This window comes from Semicossyphus pulcher, unplaced genomic scaffold (genome assembly GCF_022749685.1).
Source record: "Semicossyphus pulcher isolate SPU_LCO1_2020_fin unplaced genomic scaffold, fSemPul1.0.p SCAF_24, whole genome shotgun sequence".
Classification (NCBI taxonomy): domain Eukaryota; kingdom Metazoa; phylum Chordata; class Actinopteri; order Labriformes; family Labridae; genus Semicossyphus; species Semicossyphus pulcher.
Window position 1 is genome coordinate 11,722,444 of NW_027211698.1, and position 26,780 is coordinate 11,749,223.

General features: G+C 41.5%; 3 protein-coding genes across 3 annotated transcripts; 2 read left to right on the forward strand and 1 right to left on the reverse strand.

The window, feature by feature from the left end:
* The first annotated feature begins 4,358 nt into the window (after positions 1–4,358).
* LOC138603352 (cyclic AMP-responsive element-binding protein 1) lies at positions 4,359–9,290 on the forward strand. Its single transcript, XM_069675068.1, has 8 exons — positions 4,359–4,454; positions 5,443–5,536; positions 5,645–5,791; positions 5,905–6,005; positions 6,235–6,374; positions 6,462–6,644; positions 6,738–6,891; positions 8,218–9,290. Exons 2-8 carry the CDS (start codon positions 5,450–5,452, stop codon positions 8,360–8,362), a joined length of 957 nt encoding a protein of 318 aa, XP_069531169.1. The 5' UTR covers positions 4,359–4,454; positions 5,443–5,449; the 3' UTR covers positions 8,363–9,290.
* A 695-nt stretch (positions 9,291–9,985) lies between these two features.
* On the reverse strand, positions 9,986–11,532 carry mettl21a (methyltransferase 21A, HSPA lysine). Its single transcript, XM_069675385.1, has 3 exons — positions 11,386–11,532; positions 11,187–11,298; positions 9,986–11,065 (listed from the first exon to the last, which is right to left on the reverse strand). The coding sequence occupies exons 1-3, from the start codon at positions 11,530–11,532 to the stop codon at positions 10,668–10,670; spliced, it is 657 nt and encodes a 218-aa protein (XP_069531486.1). The 3' UTR covers positions 9,986–10,667.
* Positions 11,533–12,838: 1,306 nt separating this feature from the next.
* LOC138603451 (cyclin-Y-like protein 1) lies at positions 12,839–17,541 on the forward strand. Its single transcript, XM_069675236.1, has 10 exons — positions 12,839–13,727; positions 13,958–14,032; positions 14,188–14,222; positions 14,385–14,488; positions 14,870–14,905; positions 15,995–16,046; positions 16,121–16,240; positions 16,347–16,513; positions 16,612–16,774; positions 16,861–17,541. The coding sequence occupies exons 1-10, from the start codon at positions 13,568–13,570 to the stop codon at positions 16,975–16,977; spliced, it is 1,029 nt and encodes a 342-aa protein (XP_069531337.1). The 5' UTR covers positions 12,839–13,567; the 3' UTR covers positions 16,978–17,541.
* The last annotated feature ends 9,239 nt before the right edge of the window (positions 17,542–26,780 follow it).

Here is a 26,780-nt window from a genome sequence, read left to right on the forward strand (position 1 = left end):
CCACGTTTAGTCTGGACATCCAACATTGTAACATTTTATATACGTCTTATAATGTGAAACAGCATAATACCCCCTCTTTAAACTTTGGTCATACGTAATCTGGCTCACTAAAAGAAAAAAGGGGCGGGTCCTAACAAAACTACGTCGGAAAAAGGTCATCTTTGCGACCCATATTTACGTCTATAGTTAGGGGTAACCTCTAGAGGCCATAGTATATATGACATAGTATATAAGAGCAGGTGTAAGGCAGGTTCCATAGTTTAAAGAGCGAGAATGTCGCCAGCAAAAAATGTCACTCAAACATACAACAACTGTCTATCTGAAAATCAACGTTCATTTATTTAAGAAACGTACTTAACTTTCATTGTATGTAACGTTTCTCGTACTGGCTAACGCAAAGAAAAAAAGCAACTTCACATTTTCTCTTTGAAATAATAGGTTAAGTTATGTTAGCTAGTTAGCCAGCTAGCTACCTGTTGCTCGGCAACAGTAGTGGCGCTTCCTGACGGAAGAGTAAAGGGCGGGAACAGCTGGTGACGCAAACAGGAAATCCAACGAAGACCAGACCATCTCATTTCAGTTCGGACTTCGCGGTCCACGCTGGCAACGGAGGATGCATCCTTCGTAGCCTGTGTCCTTTAAAGGGTGCAGCCCCTGAATTGGGACACAACTTTTGTTTTGGGGGTCCTTGAAAATCAAATGTTTCGTATCGTTTAAGGAACAGTTGGGGTCATTTCCTCCATGACAAATTCTTGCAGTGCTTGGACTACAGGTTTACTTAAAGAGCAGTTACTGGTCTTGACTTCTGGCGCTACACATGCATTGATCGCTTCACTTGGAACTTAAATTGCTTCTGCAAACACGTCTGAGTGTTGGAAGAGCTTGTCTACCTGCCAAACACCTCCGATAAAAAAAAAAACACACCAGAGACCAGTTGCAAACTCCCGGCAATCGAAGAAAATTACAGATGCTGCCGTAGCACAAAATTGAAGCGAGAGTAACAAGATGGTGCTCAAAATGAATCACTGGAATTGGCAACGTTCACAGCTATGATTTTAGAATTGGTAAGAGTTAACTCAAGGGAGGGGTTTTGTATTTGTTGGTTTTATTTGATATCTGTTGGAGAGGTAGCAAGAGGAATAGAACGAATAAAGACTCGATGTACTTTTGCACGCGTGAGTTTCGTATGACGGCAAACTAACCTTTAAGAAAGAAAGAAAAGGATGGCCAGATGGAAGAAGCGGGGGGGGGGGGGAGGGGCGGAAAAAAAATCCTTGCAGGAGGAAAGAGAGAGAGAGGGGAGGGAGGAGCTGACACCTTGACGGATTGATTGAGATCGCCCAATACACGGTGTTGCCTACAGCCGAGATTAGCAGGAGGTCTGGGTCAGCACAATCTCTGTGTGTTAGATAACTCCCCCTGCCTCGCAGCTGCAGCTTCATACTGCACCTCAGCGACACAATATTTTACTGCATATCTCTCCGACTCGTTTGTATGTGTGTGTGTGTGTGTGTGTGTGGTGCATGTCTGTGGGGCCTGGTATCCATGGCAACCCCAGCCAGGTGCACTGGTTTTATATGCGATTCAGGTAATTCAACTCCGCGATGAAAAGCATGCATATAAGGTCAGTGGTGCTCAAATTAACCGCGTGCTTCTTATTCAGGCGCTCTCCGGACGCTGCCACATGCCCCATGCGAGCCCGCATCTCCCACAATGCCTTGCTTGAGTGGCAGGTTTGATATTTCCACTCTGCCGCGATTTTTTTGGGGGGGACTTTTTGATTAAAACAAGCATAAAAAGAGGAAATAGAGTGAAAAAGAAAGAGGGAAAGAGTGGGGGAAATAGGACGTGACATAGGGCTTGCTGTCGATGGGGGTTTTTGGAGGCTTGGGTTAAGCCAGGGGGGGCTTTGACAGCTGGGTTTAAGGAGAAAGGAAAGGGCTATGGATTGGAGTCAGGTCTCTACTTCATATTCCGAAGATTAAACTCCTATCCTTCCTTCCTTCCTCCTCCTCCTCCTACACCGTTTTGGACGTCTGTGGCATCATTTTTACTCTTGCTGTTTGTGGGTGTTTCAGCGGTGATTTACAGCCGGGGTCGCTGCTGCAGAGCAGAGCAGAGCTCGCAATCAGATATTCGGTGCCAGATCTCCCCAGCATAAGCAGACAGAATCTGAAATTTGTTTTAATCACAGCGCACACCGACCACGTCGATATGCACACAGAGATAAAGACGTGATTAATGCAAGTGCGGTTCGACTGTGTGCGTTTGTATGTTTTTAACAGCAGTTGTTACAGGATTAAGGCTTCAGAAAGAGGGTAAAGAAGCTAAATTAAAATGTATTCATGCAAATTTGGAGCTAAAAATTCAAAGACTGGCAGCAATTTTGCGCATTCATGTGTCAATAAAGGCAAATTTAAAAAGCTTTGGGTTACAGTGACAGAAAGGCGCTAAAGAAGCCAAATTAAAGCGTATTAATACACATTTTATAGCTGGAAATCCACAGAAGATTAATTGGCGACAATATGAATAACCGCGTGGGAATAAAAAAAATCCTTTTCCAAACACAAATGCCAAAAAAAATGCTGGTTTTAGCTTCCAAAATGAGAATGTATCCTTGTTTTTCTTCAATTTCTAAAGCAATAAATTAAGCGTGTTCTTGTTTTGGACTGTTGGTTCTTTAAAAGAAGCCGTTTGAAAATGCAACTTTGAGGTCTGGGCGAAAACAGGGAGCATTTTTCACTATTTTCAGATGTTTTACAGTTTAATTCATGAGAAAATAATCTGTCAATTTTTTTGCTCCCCACATTTTTAAAGTTTTCTGCTTTTATCCTCCATCTTTCGGAACACTCTACGCTACTGTATTAATCAAATTCTTTGCAATACTCTTATTTTCTTGTATGCTTTGTTTCTATATGTGCAAAACAATCACAAAGTAGCGTAAATTCTGCAATATGCACACAAATGTTCTCAGAAACGTTGCAAATAATCTGCATGTGATCAGCTTGCATTGCCAAGTGCATACTAAGTGATAACCTCACCTATAATGTAGGAATGCAGGCTAATTACGGCGTGCTAAGGCTATCCTATCTGGGGTCATTATTAAGGGAAATCAATGCCCAATCAAGTCGATGACATGGACTCGGGAACGGATTTCAGCGCTGATTTGTGACAAATATTTATCTAATTGCGATAATGATGAAAAGGTGCTTTGAGAAGGTGATTTTCAGTGCTTTAATCTGAGATTCAGGCAGTTTTTATGTCAGGGGAGACCAGATTGGTTTGCTGTGCAGTGAATATGTTTGCACCCCTGCTGTAGTCAATCACTCGTACGACGAAGATGGGTATGTTTGACATCTGTGTGTCCGAGCACGTGTGTATTAAGAGACCTCCGAAATGACCTCGCACATAGAGATGATGGTCATAAATTGGTCTGAAGTCTCATTTTCCCCGCAGGATTTTGACCAGCTGCCACAGCTTAGAGCCCATTTCGCCCCTCGCAGCCTGGGCCCTCGCACGCCGAGTGACAGAGTTAATGAGCACGTTTTATGGCCGGATTCGACGACCAAGGAGAAGCAAATGTAATGTGAATCACGAGGGCTGTAAATAGAACATAATATGTAATACAGGGCTGCTGGAGACCACTGGTTTCTCATTAAAGTCACAATATGGTTTGGTAGTATAAAGCTAGTATCACAGTTAATCTAATTTACAGACAACAGATCATATCAGGCTGTGGTAAAAGAATCGTGCCGAGACATTTCATAATGGGGAAGGGTCAGTGCTGGCTGTTAACGTGGGAGGAAATAAAGAAGGATTTTGCTGCCACCTCGTGGACTTAAACAGAAATGCAGCCCATACATTTTAAACCATCACAAGAATCTGCTTCATCATTACTGATGAAAAAGAATGTTTTAATGAAAATACTGTTAATAAGTACATTCATTTTAATAAAATAAAATATTTTGATATGACTAATATTTTAGAATATTTTATTTTTGTGATCATTTTATAAGGTATTGAGTCTATTTAAGTCGAGAATATATCCACACAATAAATGAGGCAAAGTTAACGACATCTTTTGAATAAGATATATTCATCTTGTCTCTTAAAATCCTGTTTTTTAAGTCCGTTATTTACATTTTTATACATTTATGATTATGCAACCCTGCGCATGCTCAGTTAAGGTCGGGAAATCGACCTCTTACCTCGGTCATCTCCGTCGTATTCCCCTGGTCCCCTCGGCTACCTTCGTGATGTTCCGTCCCTCTCCGTGTCCACTCGCGTCCTGTCGATAGAGCTGATTTTCGCTGTCGTCGTCTCCCTCGTCCTCCTCTCCGTGTTGTTGTTCTCGGTGACGCGACGGAGGTGTAGCCTGACGCGGTCTCTTACGTGTCGGTCTGAATAAAAGTGGAGCTCCGTAGACCCGGGAGTGACGAAGCGAGTCTGTGTTGGTAAGAGGATACGCATCCGATGTTTGCTAAACAGATAGATGGCTGCCCAGAGAAGTTATTTGCGCCTAATATCCGCACAAAGCCAACAAAGAGATCATGGCGGCGGTGTTGCAGAGGCTCACAAAATGAGTCAGTCTCTGCAAGGCTCGCTGGCTTGCAACACTACTGAGACATAGGTATTAATATGGGAGTGGGCTTGATTTTTTTTTCTTTTAATAAACAGCCTAGAATTAAGTTACAGAAGCAGTTAGCCATGTTTAGCTAATTCAAATCAACATTGTGTTTCACTTAAAACTAGGCAACAAACTCGTTAGTGAAAGTGGGGTGCCCTAGTTGCAAAAGGAAAAAAAAACTGGCATACAATGCATGCAGACATTTCCCTCCAAAGAGGCTCACAGCTAGCAACTGTGCGTTATTACTGTCAACGAGTTTAGTTTTTTCCTAAAGTTTGACCTAGACAAAAATGGTACACGTGCTGTTAAAACGGGGGGAAACGAGCTGAAATAAATGCTTCATAAATGTTAAATAATGTGCTGCTAACTGTGCTAACATTCAATGCATTCCTATTAGCATGTTAGCATGCTAACGAAGCAGTGTAGCATCAACTGCTCAAGCTAGCTACATGCTAACTGTGCGCTGGTGACACTAGGGAAGTGTGAGCCAAGTAACAATGTAGCAGAACAGTTTAAAACGGCACGCTTACGTCATGTCGTCACGTGTTTAACGGGATATATTGTACATTTCTTTAAAAATGTTCGTTAGCGTGTAATAATGTTTTACCGCTAAGAAACTGCTTTTATATAATTTAATGAATTTCATGCTAGCATTTTTAGCCAAGCCACACCCTCTTTTCAAATATCAACAATCACCGTGCAAAAGGCACAGCCCCCAAAGTGTCTGTCTCTCTCACTGTTTAATGCTTGCCATTGGTTTTTATAATCATGACTATACATGTACATAAAAATGAGCAGTTTCTTACTTTTTGCAGATTTTAAATGACCATGGAGGCTGGTGCAGACACACAGCAAAGTGGTGAAACTGCTGTCTCGGAATCTGAGGCCCAGCAGATCACATTGACCCAGGTAAATCTTATCATCACTTTAAATGATACCTGACAAATTAAGTTGCTTCTGCTGTTCATAGCTTTGTGCGCGGACGGTGTATGATTGTGGGGCTGTCGTTGTTTGCAGGCGTCCATAGCAGCGGGCCAGGTGACGTCCAGTAGTCCCACAGTCACCTTAGTGCAGTTACCCAACGGTCAGACGGTCCAAGTGCACGGGGTGATCCAAGCCGCCCAGCACTCTGTCATCCAGTCCCCACAAGTCCAGACTGTACAGGTGAGAGGAGGATAAAAACGTTTGCCTTGTTGCAGTGAATTATAACGTTTGATTTGGAATATGAAAAGGGAATAAATTGGGCTTAAAGTATAATGATCTTTACTCCCTTGCAGATTTCGACTGTTGCTGAGAGTGAGGACTCGCAGGAGTCTGTAGACAGCGTGACAGACTCTCAGAAGAGGAGAGAGATCCTGTCCAGGCGACCATCATATAGGTATCAAATATATTAATGTATTTTAGAAGTTTATATGTTTTACTTGTGTTTTTACAGATATATGCCATGAGATACTATGAACTAATGTTGCTTTTGAGAAAAGAAAAAGCCTAACTTGTCACTGCTACCCAAGGAAAAAGTTGCATTTTCGATGTACGCCAATATTTTTTATGATTTTAAAACCAAATTGTAAAAGTTTCCTGAGTATTTTTCTGCGATCCCTCTACAGGAAAATCCTGAACGACTTATCGTCAGACGTTCCAGCAGTGCCTCGAATTGAGGAAGAGAAGTCAGAGGACGACTCAGTCCCTGCCATCACCACAGTCACCATGCCCACTCCCATCTATCAGACCAGCAGCGGCCAGTACAGTGAGTACTTTTGGATGCTGGAAAGATTCTGCTTTTAATTGTTCCTATTCAGCGTTTTGGATCAGTAACTTTCTGATTCCTCTGTAGTTGCCATTACCCAGGGCGGAGCCATCCAGCTGGCCAATAACGGCACAGATGGGGTGCAGGGCCTGCAGACGCTGACCATGGCCAACGCTGCTGCGGCCCAGCCTGGTGCCACCATCCTGCAGTACGCCCAGACCAGTGACGGGCAGCAGATCCTCGTGCCCAGCAACCAAGTGGTTGTACAAGGTTAGGGGGAATATTAGACCAAATGTGCGTGTGAATTTATTAACGTTTTTGTCACTCTTTAAGTTAAAAAAACTTTGTTTGTATTTGCCTCAGCTGCCTCTGGAGACGTCCAGGCCTATCAGATCCGCACAGCCCCCACCAGCACCATCACTCCCGGGGTCGTCATGGCCACCTCGCCTGCACTGGGCTCAGGAGGAGGGACAGAGGAGGTCACGCGCAAAAGGGAGGTCCGACTTATGAAAAACAGGTATGTGTATTACAAGGATTACTGGTTATTACTGGCAGCTGTCTGTGACCTATTTTCAGCTGCAGGTGTCGACAGCTGGTGGAGGGAATTAAGTCTTGTTATGTTGTAGCACAAGTAGCTACAGATCTCAGCTAATGTTGCATGTGCATGCTAACTGCTAACGATGATACTGATCACAGAGCATTTTGTATTTAACTCTTCAGCGACGCATTGAAATGACTTCACACTTAGATTACAAGGCTTCTGCTCCCTCCCCTGATTCTGAGATGTCAATCAAAATGTGATCTGCAGCACCTCCTAAAGCCTTCAGAAACAGTCCAAACAGCAAAATGAGCAAAGACTTTTCACACTCATATTTTTGGGATACTAAATGAAGAGCTCGGCTTTAATATCATACACGCACTTTTACTTGCTGAGGTCCAAGGTCTTTCTAATCTATAAAAGTGGACGCAGTACCCCTTTCCCACCGAAATTAGCGCGTTGACACCGGTTTTTCAGAACCGAGAGGACCCGCTTTTACATGCCGATTGTCTCTTTTCTGCTGCGTCACCGTCTGACGTCACAAACACGCCGGAAACAGTGAAGATGTTCTGGTGGTTAGGTCTTTCTTGTATCTATTACTCATTCAGTCTGTTTATCAAACTCAGCGCTGACAAATTTTGAACGATGTTCAAGCTCTGCTCAGACAGAGACGGCCGGAATTTTTAGCTGCGTCCGTCATAGCATCGCGCCGGAAGGGGAGCGGAGATTAGCGTTGCAACACGTGCTTTGTGTTCCCATGATTGCCGATCAGAGCCGAGGCGATATTACCCGGGTCTACTGCAGAGTCATTTGAATGCCGATTGTACTAAGCCTTTCCCACGAAGCAAAAAAGCCGGGTGTTTTGGCCAGTGGGAAAGGGACTTTACATGCGCTCTCTGCTCTCAGCGTCCCCGCCTTCACACACTCCGAGCATGCAGGGGCCCCTTACACGGACACGCAGGCATCTCTCGTGCTCATACTGATTTACAGGGGAGGCAAGTGCTTCTCTTGTGAACAGGAAAAGCATTCCACAACTTGTTAGCCATAACAATTTTCTTGCAAATGTACATCTTTGATTTTGCGATATGACACTTCCTTATCACGTGAAAAAATTAAACTGGTATAATCTGAACGATATGATAAGAAGGCAAACGCCATTCAAGTGCCAATTTTAGGTTTCCGTCACTGCGGGATGGTCCCTTCCTTAAAAAGGCAGCTCAGTTGAAGGGGCCACGTCATGTAACACTATCTCTGTTTGCACATGTGACTCTACCCACCGACACACATGGTTTTTCTATCACACAGGGAGGCAGCCCGCGAGTGTCGCAGGAAGAAGAAGGAGTACGTCAAGTGTCTGGAGAACCGCGTTGCCGTGCTGGAGAACCAGAACAAAACCCTCATCGAGGAACTCAAAGCCCTCAAAGACTTGTACTGCCACAAATCCGAGTAGAAAACGCCACCGAACGCCTGCCCAGGTGCCCGTCTGTCCCCATGTACAGAGACTCCACACAGAGCATCTGGAAGCCACGCCCCCTCTTTTTCTACTCTTCTGCTTTCTTTTTAAAAACTGCTGATAAAATCTGTAAAAAGACTCACCAGGAATAGAAACACACACCCTCCTGTGTCAGCGATTTGAAATTCTGTTCCCATCGGTTTCCCATGAAAAAGTGGAGCAATGTTATGGAGGAAACTTCAACTATACAGGGTCCTTGTTGTAAAGAAATCCACGAGCCACCAAAGGGAAGCATTCCAATCACTGGTGCCTGGACCGACCGGGCGACATCACCAGCAACGGGGGACTGCTCGAGCAACATCACCGCCTGAACTTTTTACAGCGTCACTTCCCCCGAAACACTCGGATCATTTGGAGACTTGACCTTTGTGTGCAGCGTTTGTAACTGTAACCGCGCTCCTGCATTAACATCTGTTACTTACTAATGCTTTGAAGTGTAGGTGGGCTGTGTCATGGACTTTTTATCTTTTAGCTATGTTTCGGTTTATGTATCGGATGATCTGCTCGCATAATGCCATTTTTTACTTTAACTTTGCCTTGATGCGACGTCAACAAAAGAAGCTAAGCATTACGTTTGGTTGTAAAATGGTTTTATGTTAAATGTAGCTTTAAAGCTACACGATGAAAAGAGACTCTTAATTTGAAAATGTATGGTTACAGAACTCTGCAAGTGTTTATTCAGTCTCTAATGCATGTTCCCAGTCATGATAGTAAAGCTTGCTGTTTTTGGTTTCTTAAAATCTGAACAAAAAACATCCCAAGATATTTAAAAAAAATTGTTTATTGTGGATTTTTCAATCCACTTTTTAAATTAACTTTATTACTTCCTGGATTCTTCTTGAGTAAATACCAATGGCTGTATATATCGATGGACGACGCGTCTCCATCTGCTCTCATTGATGCCAAAACAGCCCCCGTAATAGGCGCTGCCATGTTGCGCTGGTGACGTCATTTGGAGCCAGAGTTATGCAGGTGGAGCCGCTGCAGCCACTTCCGCGAACCAAAACACACACTTAACTTACCGATAAAAACAGCAACCACATCTTCTCGTGTTGGTCTGAAGCAGACGTTCACAGGTGTGGAAACGTAAATGACTGTAGTGATTTTTTTAGTTACGCTTCCTCTCACTAATCCGGAACAGATCGGCTGTAGGAGCCGTATTTGTCAACAGAGCTGTCAATCATCATTTTTACAGCATCAAATAAGTAATTAGAAGTTAACTTGTCAGGAAATGTATTGTATTTTGATTTTATAGTTTGACTCGTGTTGACACGGAAGAGGCAGGCTTTATGACCTATGCTGCAGCCAGTCAGCAGGGGGCGATAGAGAGGTTCTGGCGTCACTTTTAGGGAGCGGTCGTGTCCATCTTTTTATACAGACTACGGTAAATACCAAAAACAACAAGCCTTATTATATTTGCATTGAAATGAATACTTTCTTTCCTGTTTATGTCTGAACAAATTTCAGAGACGCATTGCCCATCACTGGATTTATCGACTGCCTGATATGTTGGTGTATTATACTGTCTCTGAATATGCAACGTCCCCACCTTTTTGCTATTTTAAGAGTTTAATTCTGTACAATTTAGTATAAAAAAACACAATTCTGGCTGTTGAATATGGTTACAGTTGAAATAAGAGCTGTCACTGGCTATTAAGGCATCAGCAGAGGCCGTCTCCAAACTCTGTTTACAGGTTCATAAAGTGGCATGCGCACTTTCCTTGCATATACAATCCTACCACATTTCACATGATTTAACAGGTGAATCTCACGCAGCACTAACAGGTGATCTCTGCTGCTGCAAGGTTATGAAATGTCCAAGAGTGTTCGGTTACAAAGTAAATATCAAGGCATCGTCATGCATTTAAATCTCATCAAGTACGACTCGGTCGCACCTATCGAACACCCGGTGAAAGGATTGTAAATCATAACAGACAATGACTTCTCAGTGAACAAAGTGGATATTTTCATCATCATGGAATGCCATATTGTATTATTTTAGATATTATGTATTGTCATGACATAGTATGCTTTTTTTTTATGTTGCTTTTCATTAATTTTGTATTCACAATTTCTAAATGTCAGCACCAACTTGTATAATACAGTGCATTATGTTAGAGCTATTCAAATATTACATTTTTGGCAGCTGTTAATAAATGTGTTTCTGGTAATCTTTGAGGATTTGAAAACATTTGATTTAATTTTTATGCAAAAACAATTACAAAGTATAACACATTAACAGTCACAAATCGCTCTTCAGTGGCAGTTTCAGCGCTTTATATATATGGATATCCCTTTGTTTGTCGTAGTAGACCTCCTCAACTCCAAACTGCTGCCTCATCATGCTCAAAAAGTCTGTGTCGCGCTTGTAGCGAATCTTGCAGGCCAGTAAAACCACAGTGTCATCCGAGCACAGGTGCTCCAGAGTCTGCAGCAGCGGCACAAAGGTGTCCTCCAGGTAAATGATGTCTGCTCCAAGCACCAGATCGAAACCCCCGGCTGGGTAACGTTCAAGACCCTCACCCCAGCTCAGCTCTGATACAACCACTGATCCCTGGGACTCTGGGGGCAGGTTTGCCTTCACGTTGGCTGACAGGAAGTCCAGGGCGGGCTCTCGGTCAGTAATGGTCACTTTGGCACCTTGAGTGTTATAAATATGTGTATTTTCATTATCTTTAAATGCATTTATGCAAACACTGTCTTCTGGGATGGTATTATTGTCTAAGTGAGACTCAAAGATGGATACTAATCATAAACTTACCCAGTAGAACTGCTACAATGCCCACCAGTCCAGTCCCAGCTCCCAGCTCAATTGCTTCCTTCCCTTTTAACTCCACCTTCCCAAGCTCCAGGTACATGCACATGACCACCGCCTGGAAAGCACACGGATTATGCCTTTAATTGCATAAGTAGTTATAAATGGAGAGCAGCAGTAACGTTGCTAATTATGTATCACTTACCGCATCCCACACAACTGCTGCAACCCCGAGTTTTTTCCAGTCCTGAGCAAGACTCAGGTCGTGGTTGGCAAACCTGAACTGTGCTGATGAATTGTGAAGTTTAGAAAGCGCTGGTAACGAGTTTTCTACATACGGAACGAGAGCCATGCTGTTAAGTAAATAGGAACTACACTTTAGTCATATTTCCCTCTTGTTCTCATGTGCGCATGTGCAGGATGGTTCTTCTTCGTTGTTGTTGGGCAACTAGCTGATTCATTACCGCCATCTTTTGGAGAAAAGCTACTCCTCCCCTGTGAATTTCTTCCTTATAGTAATTTCATCGTCTGTGTTTTAAAAGGTATCAAATCAATGTTTTGTCTCATTACAAATAGGTACAAGCTAGCTTGGTTTATTTCAGTAAACATTTTAGCGTAAGGAGCTAATCCAGCCATCTCTGTGTGGTTAAACGTTCCCAGCCCACTATTCACCGTCAATGAACAAATTCAGCCAATCACATAGCGGCACGGTTAGATGTAGCCAATGGAAAAGCATAGTTTCAGAAAGGGCGTGCCTGCAAAGGTTTTTCTCAACGGCTGTGTTTTCTTCCTAATGGAAGGGGCGGAGCTTGCACACGAAGCCAACCAGGTTTGTAAAGTTAAAAACAGACAGCAGTAAACTAGTTTCCGTTTTGTCTGCGTTCCCTTGTTCAAAATAAAAGCACAGCAAGTGACTTCGGGATCAAAGCTGACGTTATATAACAAACAACCATCATGAATTCATACTGAAAAGTGTTCGGTGTATCTTATCTAAATGCATGTTACCGTGCAAAATTTCTATTGTAAGCTGCTGACAAAAAAAGTAGTGTCTATAACTGCTTGCTGCAATAATTGCGATACATCACTATCTTTTATACAGCTCAAAATGTTTTATATTTGTAGTATTTTATATAGAATTTGTTCACTTGACTCAATTTACATTTCATTACACATTTTACCTCATAAAAAATATACAATTCCATTAAAAAAGCTTTATTGGCATGGGAAACATACGTTATAAAATGTGTGGTGTTCAACTTAAAATACAAACTGAAAATGCTGAATTTACTCTTAAAAATATATACAGAAAAGTAAAGATAACTTGAGATAAAATAGAAAAATGTCGACTGCAGTTGAGTATAAAAAAGGTGACGGCTGTGTAAACCAGAATTTATTTTTTAATTTTTTCTATTTTAGTTTAAAAATGTATTAACCGATATTTGTTCTTTGTATGTACAAGTTTGTCTATATACAGAGATGAGCGGTGCAGACGGTCAGTGCAGGTATACACAGGTGGTTAAACAGTCTTCTTCATTATATGAAACTTCCCTGTGAGATCGATCTTAATCGGAAGTTCAAGATGAGGACTTTTAGTTTGAAAGGCAATAGGCGGAAACTACCTCTGAACTTTACTGCTTTGCTTGATTTGACATCCAAGACGTGTCCTGCAAATGCGACGAGATGAAAGCTAACATTGGCTATCTTTTAAAAATACCATTACTTTCCTCCTTTCCACTTAGTTAGACATCTCGAGAGTTGTTTGCAGCGAGAGGAAGTGCACGTTAGTCTTGTAGAAAACCTTAAATGTGACAGGGACTTCAGCTGCAGTGAAAATGGATTGATCCATGCTGCTGAAGAAGCCAGGAATGGATTGAGGTGCGGAAGCTAGCGTTAGCCGGCTAGCCATGGAGGGAGATAGAGGAGGTTGTGACTTTGTAACGTTAGCATCTATGTCGTAAAATGAGTTGATATAAGTTATTCCTCGTTAAAACTATCAAGTCCACGCATGTCATTCTAATGAAAGTGCGCCAGTGCTATGCTGCGCACACGCCCTGAATATGTCAGCTGTCCTGCACATACCGCAGAAACCCATAGACCCTATTCTACTCTGAATAAGCCCGATTTTTTACCTTGCAGGCTTCGCACAGGCTAGAGTTGATCCAATAACACTTCAACTTAAATAAGGTAATTTCTAACAGTTAAATGTAGGTTTTATCTGAAAGTAAGTCAGAGCTAATGTCAGATTTACTTTTGGTTTACACTTTATTAGCCGCCTCCAAGAAGATTTAGATCAAACTTTTCCTACAGCCTAGTTAGACCAGCAGGTGACCCCTCCTCAGTTGTATGGGAAGCAGTGCCAGCTGTAGCCCGATTGTCATAGGTCAACCATGGGAGGGTCAGTGTCTTGCTGCATCTCCCCTGGGGAGAGTCCCAAGATCCACAGGAGAGAGGTGGAGCTGGAGGAGTGTCCCATCACCACCTGCGAGGATGTGAGCGAAGACACTGGGACATACCTGCAGCACATTAGCGACAGGGAGCTCCCCGATGGTGGGTATACAATGTTTACAGTTTCCATGTTTTTTCCTGATATTGTTCGTATAATATACTGGAAATTGTACCATGTAGAGATCATTTTTACTCGTATTATCATCTCTTATCCACAGTCTATCAGCAGCATAATTAAATTGTAGAGACTCTGGGACATAATATGTGTAAACATATTTCAGCGCAGTGCTTATAGGATCAATATGGTACATACACCTATCTATCTATTACAGAACTAGCCCAAGAGGCCAACCCATCAGACCACCCAAGAGCCAGCACCCTCTTCCTCAACAAGTCGCAAACAGATGGTAAGTTAATTTTAACCATTTCACTTGATGCTACTTTTCTATGATCTATTTCAAAATCGTTGATTTGTGTGCTTGTATTTATGCTTTTTTTTTAACTTTATATTTTATTGTTTGATAAGAACATATCTCACTGACTTTTTTTCTCACTATTTCAGTGCGTGAGAAAAGGAAAAGCAACTACATGAATCATGTAAGTTACAGGTCGTGGACCTTTTTTTTTTTACATGACAGATTTGTATGTGCAAGTGAGGATTTGTGCTTGAAATCCATGGATGATTAAAAGTGGTATCTCTCCCATTCAGTTGCTTAAATGTTCCATCCTTCTGCTTTAACATTATAATCTTTTCTGTAGCAAATGTCCCCGGGCCTCCTGACAAAAAAGTACAGTTCCTGCTCAACGATATTCATCGATGACAGCACGGTCAGCCAGCCCAACCTCAAGAGCACGATTAAATGGTAGGGGACTTCATCTCTGTCCTCTAGATATTTTCACAGCAATAGCTGAGTTTTAGTTTCATTTAGCTTCTTTCCTTTTGTCCTTCACTTCTTACTCAACATATTTCATTTAAACTAATCTGCTGCCAGCTATCAAGCTAGCCAATGGCCAGTTCTGCCTTGTGGTTTGTAATTTTTCTGAGCCGCATGCAAAATAGCAAGATTTACTTCAGTACTGTTTGCAACAGACGTGATGTGCGAAATCAGCCTGTGAAACTAAAGATACAAGAAAACGTGATATGCAAATGCTTACACCACATTGCGACGTTTGTTTGCGAAAGGAAAACCAAATCACATACAGTGGTTCACTGTTTGTCTGTGTCGGTTTTCTCTTTGTTCCAGCGTCGCATTGGCCATATACTATCACATAAAAAACAGGTAGGAAAAAGTTGATATATTGTCATAAATTTCATCCCTTGTAGTTGTAGGTAGATAGATAGATAGATAGATGGAACCGTAGATAGATAGATGGAACCGTAGATAGTTGGAACCATAGATAGATAGATAGATGGATATATAGATAGATGGAACCGTAGATAGATAGATATATAGATAGATAGATATATAGATAGATAGATATATAGATAGATGGAACCATAGATAGATAGATATATAGATAGATGGAACCATAGATAGTTGGAACCATAGATAGATAGATATATAGATAGATAGATATATAGATAGATGGAACAGTAGATAGATAGATGGAACCATAGATAGATAGAAGGAACCATAGATGGATGGAACCACAGATAGATAGATGGAACCATAGATAGATAGATGGAACCATAGACAGATAGAAGGAACCATAGACAGATAGATGGAAGGAACCATAGATAGATAGATAGATGGAAGGAACCATAGATAGATAGATGGAAGGAACCATAGATAGTTGGAACCATAGATAGATAGATGGAAGGAACCATAGATAGTTGGAACCATAGATAGATAGATAGATAGATAGATAGATATATAGATAGATGGAACCGTAGATAGATGGAACCGTAGATAGATGGAACCGTAGATAGATAGATGGAACCGTAGATAGATAGAAGGAACCATAGATAGATAGATAGATAGATAGATGGAACCATAGATAGATAGATGGAACCATGGATAGATAGAAGGAACCATAGATAGATAGATAGATAGATAGATGGAACCAAGGATAGATGAAACCATAGATAAATGGAACCATAGATAGATGGAACCATAGTCATCCATATCTCGGTAATTCAAAGGGTTAATCAAAAAGGCTACGGTACGCCAAAAGGCAACATTTCGCCTTGAGAACTCTTTAAGAACTTCAACCATGTCCTGTTGCCCTTTGGATTAAACCTTTGAATATACTAACATTTTGTCAGTGCAGAAAAGAAAAGATATTGGTCTTGATCTCTAACATTAGATCAACAAAGATCACACGAAATGCACAATTAACATCAGTTTGTAAATAATCTGCTCCTGCAGAGATTCAAACCGCTCGCTGGAAATATTTGATGAGAAGAAGCACCCTCTATCGGTAAGTCTCAGCCCTATTTGATTATTATTTGCCCTGTGCTGATGGGCCAATGATGATGACACTCTGCCTGACAGCGAGAGAAAGTTCCAGATGACTACTCCGTGGTGGACCCAGAACACAAACTCATCTACCGCTTCATTCGAACACTCTTCAGTTCGGCGCAGTTGACTGCCGAGTGTGCCATCGTCACTCTGGTAAGTTTAAAGCAAAAGGATACATCTAATAAAAAAGATTATATTCGACATGTGATTCCACTTGTGCCTGTATTGCCTGTGTGAATGATGGCGTGTGCTGTGTTAGGTATATTTGGAAAGGCTTTTGACATACGCTGAGATGGACATCTGTCCTTGTAACTGGAAGCGAATTGTTCTCGGTGCCATCCTGCTGGCCTCCAAGGTCTGGGACGACCAGGCTGTGTGGAATGTGGACTATTGCCAGATCCTCAAAGATATCACAGTGGAGGACATGTAAGTGCTACTTTTATCAATGTAATAACTCGGCCCTTTTTTTTCATTGAAATGTTAAATTCTCTGACCGATTGTCCACGTTGTTGCACGTTTTGCAGGAATGAGATGGAACGTCACTTCCTGGAGCTCCTCCAGTTCAACATCAACGTCCCAGCCAGCGTCTACGCCAAGTATTACTTCGACTTGCGCTCGCTGGCTGATGACAATAATCTCAGTTTCCCTCTGGAGCCACTGAGCAACAAGCGTGCCCAGAAACTGGAGGTGAGGAGTTCTCCTAAGTCAGATTGTTTAAATTCCACTGAACAATGTTTCATGTTAGAAAGTCTGACATTCAATTTTGTCTCCAGGCCATCTCCAGGCTTTGCGAGGACAAGTACAAGGACCTGCATAAATCTGCTATGAGGAGGTCTGTCAGTGCAGACAACCTGGTTGGCATCAAGAAATCCCAGGCTGTGTTGTCTTAAGTCTGCGACGGCCATCTTGGATCTGGCGAAGGAGTAGAGCAGTGGGCTTAGAGTGAAGCTACAGGATGTGACGCAGCATTCACAGAGAGACACTTCCAAAGTAGATTTGTACCGTCGACAATGGGGAGGAAGAAAAGACCAGAAGTTTACCATTCAACATCACTTAAATATAATGAACCCAGTCTCTATGTGTTCAATACAAAGAACTTAAGCTATCTGCCTTTAAAGCATGGTAAATTGGTGGAATAATAATTGCAGATTGTCCCTTTTTATTTCAAATAGTGGATGTGTAACTTTGGAAGGAAACAGCATGAAAACGCCTCCTGAAGTCACACAAATCGCGGACGTCATCGTTTTTTGTCATCAGCTGATCTTTTGGGGAGTCATTTCAGCCGTCTCCCCACTTCTTCATTCACATGACGACAAACTGTCTCGAACTACCCTGTGGTGTAGTTCTGCACACGGACAAAGAGTAGACTTTGTTTTGCTTACTATGTAGGCCCCTATAGCTGTGAAATGTACAAGACTTTATTTAATTCAAATAAATTTCAGTCGCTGTTTAAAGTCGAGGCTGTAAGGTGGGAAAATGTGTTTTATGTTTGCAGGAGATTTGAGAACTTCTGACGATTGAAGGTATTTGAAAAAGCAGTGAAAAAACAATCATTATGGTCGCATCATCAAAGGGGCCGTATCTTTTGAATGGATATTCCCATATTTTGCATGGTTTTCACATTTTTTGGTGTTGATTGTTCACAGTGAAAAAGTGAAAACTGTAATTCCGTGTTTTTCCAGAATGACATTTTAAAAAAAGGTCTCCTCTGAAATGGGCCGTTCAGAACAGCTGCAGGTTTCTACGTCAAACCTTGCTTTCGCTGAAATCGATCAATCGTCATTCACCGTCACCGGGTTTACCCTAACCCGTCACCTCTAGAGATGGTAGCTATTGTTCACTGCAGTGACCCGGATCTTCAGATCTCGTTCAGCTGCAAGATTCTGCTGCAAGTCGTTCAGTGACACTTCCGGTTTACCCGTAACTCACTCACTCCTTCCTCAATCTCACTCTCTTGAACGATGACTGCGCCCGTTGGATTCACTGGTCTTCTCGTAAAATCATCACAATATAACAGTAACTTGGCCCAACCTACACGTCGGTGAATTGGCTTTGTATGCACGCCTGAAATTCTTCTGCCCCACTTTGGTTCCTAAAAGGGTCGTATCGTTCCGACGACCATTCTCGTTCAATGAACGAGCGAGTGAGAGAGAGACGCATTCGGTCAAGTGATGCATTCCGTAGTTCTCCTAACCACCAATGACACGGTCGTTTGATAAATACAGCCCTCCTCCAAAAGGCTATTGGCGCGTGGTAACATCAATCAGTCTGACTTTCTAAAAGGAAGAAGGAAGGGATTGGGATGCCGCGAGCAGAGTGAACAACAGGAACGAATTGAACGGATCATTCCGTTCACTAAAAAGATCAGTTCCTTTTGAATGAATCGTTCATGACGGAAATATATGTCCCCTTTAAGAGACGCATGAAGTCCTGCTTTTTCAATGGAAAAGTCACCTTTTGTGCCAATTTTAAATCAATACGATACAGAGCTTTCTTTATAAAAGGGTTCAAAAATTACATTCACCATGAGGTTATACATTTTGTTGAATTTAATATTATATATTGCCTGAGATTTGTTATATAAAATGAGCTGCGTAGCTGTTATATAAGGATCTTAAAAGCACCATTTGCTCTTCCAAGACAATTATTTGCACACAACATTCTAACACTGCTATTGCCCTCATTAGGACAGGAAGGGCACCAGAGATGAAAGGAGTTAGATCCCATTCAGATGAGATTCAGAGATGTGTAAGTGCTGATCCTATTATCTAACCATACGTTGAGTCCGTATTATGACGCACAATCACGGAGTAGTATCATAGACCCTGCACCCACGTTTTCCCTCTCAGCGAGTCCAACACCTCAGCTGAGGAAAAACAAATCTAATCTCGGAGGTCTTAATCCCCCAAATTGAATGTGTATACCTCAATGTGTAAAGCTCAAGAGGAATGTTTTGATGTAAGATATAAGAGTTCTAATATGGTGGATCGCATTGGCTCATCTCAATTAAAGTTAATCACTAAAATTGAGGTCTTACAAAAAAATTAAATCTTTTACTACATTTTGATACAAAGCATGTTAAAGCTCCCGTGAGCTGGGAGCTTTAAAGGCCCTGGAAACTCTGCTTGAAACAGCAAACATGCATATATGTTATATATCAGAGTTAAGTGTTTCATAAAGCATCCATAAAAATCTGAGTGAAAATAAATGTTCAGAACCACTTGAAAATCTTCTTGAAAAGCAGCTCGTTTGGCTATGCAGACCATTTCTCAGGACTGTGTAGGCGTGGCAGATCCCATGTTGATTGACACCTGCCAGGGTCCGCCTGTCCGCGTTCTCATGGCAACTGTCAACACAACAATGGAGCATGGGAAAGCAGTGTTTCCTCTAGGACTTTCAGCAGCAGGGTAGAGGGTTCATTGTACCACCCAGGTACATGCGCATGTGCACATCGCCAGGGAGCTGAAAAGTTTGATATTGAGCGCACAGCTGATTGTTTTCATTGCGTATTAGAGCTGCATATGTATGCCGATGTCAGCGATGCGGAGTGGACCCTCTTTGGCCGTTACAAGTAAACTGGTCCCGCTGTTGTTTATTTGCTTGCCAAGACTTTGTGAGTTCTCTGTTTCAGTACTCTTCCTCAATGAGGAGAGGATGGACGATCGTTGATTTGAAGCGGAAATCTCCAAAGAGTCGTTTAACTACAACTTCTGAAGCAACGGCTGCAACAATTCACTAAATGTATGTAGCGGAAACACTGCTGCTGCTCTCCAAGTCCGACTCAGTTGGAAAATAAAAGAACGACACGTTGTCATCTCAAATGGCGGATATGCACCAGGGACAGCACACACAGGCACGATGGGGAAAAAGGCGATCATTAGGTAGGTAATTGCAACAGGTATGTGCAGAGACTTTCAGGGTATGTGGACACGAGTTAGCTCAGACTCAGAGAGGAAGATTGATCGCGAGCCGAGCAGTGTTATTGCACCTGTGAGGGCGGGACAACTGCGGTTGATAAATGTGATAAATATGATACATAACCACGCCCAATTTAACCCCAGCGTCAGGGAAGTTAACAAAAAAGGAATGGCAATAACTTGAGTTTGGATTAAAACTAATTTCTAAAACTTTTAAGATGCTTACTAGTATGTACATAAGACCCTAAATTACACAGTTACAAGGATTTTGTGGATTTGAGTTTACAGGGGCTTTAAAAGCAAATAAGACCATCAGCAACAAGATTGACTATATCTTTATAGTTATTTTTAATGCCTGTAACCACTGCAAGGGAGTAGGGGTCAGACAAGGCGATTAACTTTGTGCCAAATCAGCCTTTTTCCTATATTTTCCACAGCAAAGATTCACAGTGAGCGATACGTTGGAGTTTTTTTCTTACACTTCTTACACATGTACAGGACAGGATCAGCATAAGACAAGAGGTTCCACTTTTCCCACAGTGGTCGTCAAAATCAACACAAACCAAAAGTTCCTCACAGGAGCCTTACAAGTTATTTTTACAGTATTTGCACTTTCAGCTATGATTTGTCCATGCCTTCTTTAAGAGCCGTCTTTATTCTTCAAGGCCGGGAAGTAGAGGATAAATCTGAACAAAGATGCACCCTAAAAAAAACAGTTCAACCTTTGAGTCAAACTTGTGCTCTTACTGAGGTACATTTTCGTAGAGCGTGGGAAATTAGAGGTGGGAGAAAATTTGAGCTCCAAGCACAGCTTGACCTTTGCACTGAAGGCTTTCTTAAGGAGAACTGACATTTGTACTAGGCTGAGAACATTTTTAAATGATATAAAGCTCATTGATTCAAGTATGCAGAGACCGAAACCATTGTGTGTCTTATAAAGCACATATAAATGTATGGATTTACTACAGCTGTTTCTGCATTGGTTTATTCCTTCAATGAAACTAGGTGTTCACGCATGCATTACACAAGTACAATGGAAAGCAGTATGATATGAAATATATGTAACCTTCATTCCATACTGAAACTCTTGGATTGCAAGTTGGAGGTCCTGATTTAGTTATTGATACTGAGGCGCTACAAGATGGTTACATTTCCAAGCAGGAGACCCTCTTGACAAAATTGCTTTTACATCATCAGCAGACTCATGAGCTACTTTAAAAATTGAAGAACTGTGCCTAAAGCACGGATGGCCACTGTGTCCAAAAGCTGCTGCTGGGACTGTGTAGAGCACCAGTTGAATCAATCAGTCTTGTACCTCTTAGCTTGGAAAATTGTGTTTTTGATCAGACATAGCTGCCTCTTCATGATCAGGAAACTAAACATATTGTCGGATTCCACAAGTGGTTTCAATGGACATTAAAACAACAACTGGGGCCAAATGCATGAACCATACACTCACACAAAAGTTACTCAGTTATCGTTCAGTATGTATAAAACCCATCTATGATTACAAAGTAAGGACCTTCTTCTTGGTGAATGTCTGTCACTGTGCATTATAATTATGTTGAATATGCTTTTTCCTTTTGACGCAATTTGAACCTTTAAATGCACCTATTTTAAACCCTGAAGTGGCAATGGATATTTATTGGCATCATGGCTACACGCAATTTACAACCCCCCCCAGAGTGCACATTGGACTTTGAAATCGTCCGCTGATGCATTTGCAGATTTCTCACATCTGAAGAATGCAGCATGATAGATCAGACATTTCATTGATTGGTAATCTAAAGGTCAATATTAACATGTTTGACAGCACTCTGCAGTTACATTTTTTCCAGATATTACTGAGTCCCTAGAATGTAACACCTCCTCATGTCTCCTTTTCAATGAAGTCGTTACCTTCTTGTTTCCTGGTAACCTGCAATGTGTTCATGGCCCCTCCTCTCCACATTGATTTGATTCCATTCAAGACCTGATGGCTTCAGATGACTGAAAATGTTATCCTTAGCAGTTCTTAAGTATTCCTCAAAAAGCTCTTTCTCCGATTCATCGAACACGGCGGCTTCATATGACAAGAATCAACATTTGGATAAAATGTGTGGCCTGGGACTTTTCTTTTTCAGACAGAACTTTCCTTGCATTTTTTCTTGTGTTTCTTGGCTGTGCCCTTTTCTCATCTATGGCCAATGGATTTCTCTTTTTTCTGATGGTGAGATACAAGCAGCTACTCTGGCAACCACAGCACATTCTAATAAAAAATATATCAGCTTGTGGTATTGGGATGAGTTTTGTGACTACTTTTGTCATGAATAGCACAGTTCTGTATTTTGCATTGTTTTTTCCTCACATCGCAGATGACTCTGGCTCTTATGGCCACAGAACGCTACATATTAATTTGTCATGGCATTCACTACCGTCGGTTGATCAACATCTGCAATATTTACATCCGCACTGGAGTCATTTGGCTCGTCAGTGGGGCAGTGAGCTTTCATGGAAGGTTAGTGCTGAGCCAGATTCAAAGCGGCTTCAAAAAGCAGACCAGCGGACTCCTGTGCGATGTTTTTACCATCAAGGAACTCATCACATTTTCAACAGAAGAGACCATACTGGTGTTTGGGACCCCATCTGTCATTACAACTTTTTGCATACTGGCCATCTGCTACTGCTATGGGTGCATGTATCATGCAGCGCTCAGGGTGAGCATAGCTCTTAAGTGTAGTAACCACCGAGCCAGCCGAACTGTGGGATTCTACTTCCTTATGTTTTTGCTTCAGCTGGCACTGAACATATTATTTTTTGTCCTTACCATGATGGGCAAGAGAAAAGAATTCTTCTGCAGGACGATCGGCTCCATAGTTACGCCACTGCTCATAATCATACCTTCATGCATCATTGCAGCTTTCCTTCTCATGCAGTACCCGCTGATTTAGCGACTACTCTTTACTGCATGCCACCTGAAATGTCGGTCTACAATCGTTACAGAGTTGGGGCTAATTCAGGCGAGCAATGGGTCCGATGGAACACAAGAGCACTCATGTCAGGATGACCTGGTTATGTTTTTCCCTCGATTTCTGATTACACTTAATTGTCCAATACCAATGAGAGCTGTCAGATGTCTGCATGGTCTCTTATTGTTCTGTGGATACATCTAAAGTTGTGGTAATACATATTTGTTTGGTAAATGTTAACTACTTGATGTGACATGCCATGGTATTATTTGAACCATATGGCATAGCTGAATATCTATAGATATTTTATACCACAAATGCTATTTTTTAACACAACTTATAAAATACACACAAATACTGTTGATAAGATGTTTCAGTAGATCAAGTTAGAGAAGCGCGTCAAAACACTGACAACTGCATTTTGTACACTCAGTCAGCACATCTGTTAAACAGTATATAACTTGAACTTTTATTTTGGCTACTTTAAATTACTTTAAGGGTAAATATGCATTTGAATTTGATAGCTCCTAAAGAACGCTGTTATTTTACATTATGCTTTTAATTGTAATTTTTTGGCAATGTTGCGTCATAAGCATACATGATTAAAGATATTTGTTGGTAGCTTTAACATGTCTCCTATTTTTGTCAATAATTTGGAACAGAAAAACAAGGCTGACACATGATTGACACATTCATTTACATCTTGTAAAAGCCAAGTAGCCTAGAAAATCACAAAAAGGTATTTAAAGGTAATTAAATACCACAAAAGTCCATAGCTCATGGTTGCAAGTGGTAATATAACAAGTAAAAAGTAGTGGATCAAAGATTGAACCTTGTGGCACTACTAACTAAATTTTTTGTGCAATGTGTACCATGACTTCCAACAAATGGAGACAATTACTACTTATGATAATAAAAAACACTATTATCTTAACAAGAAATGCAAACTGAAGATATGTAAAATGTATGCTTGGATGTTTTCTTGATCCCATTTCTTCCTCGGAGGAAAGTCTAAGAATGATATCAAGAGCTGTAAAAGGTAGTTTTACTCTTGATTGGTTCCAGGCCAACCAGTCTGCTTATGTCAATGTGTTCTTTCACTGTGATCTCAGTTAGGCTTCCTAAGGACAACGATGATGAAAACCTCATTATTCGGTTACTTTTTTTTTTTTAGCGTGTGCTAAAATCCCTGAACAGCATTGTCACCATTGTCGCCTTATCTTCCAAGGCTGAATACATAACCACATTTTTTCATAGCTGAATTTTTATTAAGAATACTTTCCCCTGCTTGTTCTCTTGATCTCTTAGAAATAAATTACTCCATTTAAGCTTAAACTGTAAGTTCAATTCCAAGAGCATACCTTCACTTTCAGCATGTTTGACCTTGAGGCAAATGTAATCCAGTGCCATTTGAGAAATGACTTTGTGGAGAGAATGGAAGTAGCTTTTTTCTTCTCTCTGTGCTTTGCAACGACTCACCTTGAATTGAAAAAAAAGTGTATTTGACTTATTAGCTTATGTAACTATATTTTGTTGAAACTAACTGCCAAGCCAACTTTTTATGCCCTGCTTCTTAGAGCATTTGTTCTTTTTGGAATTAGGCAGAAACCATCAACAGTAACAACAAGGATGAAGGCAAATAGTATGACAAGACTGTCCCCAAGTTGTGTTTACAGAAGTGTTACTATACTATTGCAAACCATATCTACATTCACTGTAGGCCATAGTAGAACTCCTGTTTTGGGTCCCTACACCTGAACCAAGCTGAGAGATTGCTAGTAGAGTATCTGTAGTACTCATTCGTGACCACAGAGAGGCAGTGCTGCAGTTTGTAAGTCAGCTGGCCTGACTGCAGGTGTGAGATTAGTCCATGTGTTAATGCGACATCCTCCCGACTCTCCCGAGCTCTGGTGCAGCTTGCTGTCTTTCATTGCCAGACTGGAGAATGGGCATAGACACAATCAGGCCTCTTTCATCTGAGCTTTTCAGAAGATTTAAATCCTGCAAATGTTGAGTAACTGAGCATAATGTGATGCTGAAATAACAGGCAGGCGTTAGATCGAAATAAAACACTTGAAGCAAACATGTATAATGGAAAAAAGGCCCATCTTAATCGATCATCCTATTGCAATTGATAAGTGAAGGTTTTGTTAATTCTACTTGATTGCAGGTTTTGGTAAAGTTCTTTTACTTGTGTCCCCCCCTTATTTGACACGTGTAAAGTGCATATCAGTGCAGCTACATGAAACTGTCATAGTCTGAAATGAATGGTGTGTGTGCGCATGTACGCCTGTGACTGTGTGTGTGTGTATCCTGTAGGGATCACAGTGCCAGTGCAGCTTCATTAATCTCTCAGCATCCTGGGACTTGTCTGAACTCTAAAAGAGGGCTAGAGAGAACAAGCTGCCCCCCTGGGGAGTCACTCCGTTTACCCTCCACACACTCAGGTCACTCCTCATATCACACACTCTTCAACTATACAATGTCAAACCCTCTAGTAGGTCTGAAAACACAGAACCGCTGCCGCTGTCCCGCGCACAATGTGTAATGTGCGCATTTTGCGCGTGCATATTTCTGTTCGTCCATGCGTGAAGATTGATAGAAGGTGAGATGTGTGTATCAGGCAGTGAGACTTGTTTGGCAGAATGTGGGTCAGACAAAATGTGTTGCATGATTTCTTCAAGTAGCAAAGAGCAGAAGTGTGCCACGACTGTGTCATAAATATTTATTTCCCCTAAATAATGCAGAGGAAAGCACATATACTGATTACATTACAAAACACACTGCTATAAATATCTTAAAACCCTCGCACAGAAAAAAGATTCACACTGTACGGTTAATATTTATATTAAGCCAGGACGATATTTGCCTTTAAAAGTAAAACTTTAGCTTTGAACATGATGCCAAACAAGGTGGCTTTAAGAAGAAGCTGTAGTAGCCCTTACTCAGTCATGTCCAATCACATCGAATCAAATCACCTGGTTTACTTCCCTTTTAAAGAATTTCAATCTGCGCCACAGAATTGTCTCAGGGGATTCGCCTCAAAAACATCTCCCAACTGAAAAACGGCTTACCTGTGTGGAAGATGAATGAGAAAATAAATGGCACGGCTTGGGGAGATGTAACACGTTTGGCTTCCATGCTGCTCGGATCCACAGGGTCGTCCCTGAAAAGACACCTCAACCATTCTCACTGGGTGTGTCATGGTGTATACTGACAGTTTTGTTGAATGACAATTATTTACACCTCGTGAGATTAGAGTGTAAAATGTTTCACTGCTTGAGAAATTTTGTCAAATGAACGTTGCCAAAAACACTCGATTGTGTCTCCGAGTCAGGCCTTGAAATCAAGTCGTCAAGCCTTGTGCTTTGCAGCAGTTGCTTTCCCAAATGCATTGGACATTTCAAGATTGTACCGCTGCAATTACAAACAAACAAATAGCTGTAAATATACCGTACTTTACATCATTGAAGTTTGGAACTTTGTCCATGTGCTGTTTCAGCAACTCCGGGCTTGTCAGTCTTACAGGTAGGATCCTATTTTAACGGCACATGTCTTGGCCTGTGTGTGAATGTGTCTGGACTCACTCTCAACATCCGAACATCTGGTGCGACACAATCTTGGATATGGCCTCTGGGGACAACTGTGAACATGCCGGGCGTGTAGCCAGCGGTTAGCGATAAACGACTTCCAGTCAAGACTTCCTTTTCAGCCTGCTGCATTGCTTACAGAAAAAGAAACTTGTGATTGTGATTGACTTTAATTAACGGGTCTTACCTTTGCCGAGAAAAAACATCATGATGCAGATTAGTAAAAAGTAAAAATGAA

Bases quoted from the DNA above. Each gene is read 5' to 3' on its own strand.
- mettl21a (XM_069675385.1), bottom strand. From the start codon at position 11,532: ATGGCTCTCGTTCCGTATGTAGAAAACTCGTTACCAGCGCTTTCTAAA. The intron at 11,299-11,385 runs GTAAGTGATACA...TGTGCTTTCCAG, and splicing joins CAGCAGTTGTGTGGGATGCG to GCGGTGGTCATGTGCATGTA. The intron at 11,066-11,186 runs GTAAGTTTATGA...ATAACACTCAAG, and splicing joins CATTGTAGCAGTTCTACTGG to GTGCCAAAGTGACCATTACT.
- LOC138603451 (XM_069675236.1), top strand. From the start codon at position 13,568: ATGGGAGGGTCAGTGTCTTGCTGCATCTCCCCTGGGGAGAGTCCCAAG. The intron at 13,728-13,957 runs GTGGGTATACAA...TATCTATTACAG, and splicing joins CGACAGGGAGCTCCCCGATG to AACTAGCCCAAGAGGCCAAC. The intron at 16,047-16,120 runs GTAAGTCTCAGC...TCTGCCTGACAG, and splicing joins AGAAGAAGCACCCTCTATCG to CGAGAGAAAGTTCCAGATGA.
- LOC138603352 (XM_069675068.1), top strand. From the start codon at position 5,450: ATGACCATGGAGGCTGGTGCAGACACACAGCAAAGTGGTGAAACTGCT. The intron at 5,792-5,904 runs GTGAGAGGAGGA...ACTCCCTTGCAG, and splicing joins CACAAGTCCAGACTGTACAG to ATTTCGACTGTTGCTGAGAG. The intron at 6,892-8,217 runs GTATGTGTATTA...TCTATCACACAG, and splicing joins GTCCGACTTATGAAAAACAG to GGAGGCAGCCCGCGAGTGTC.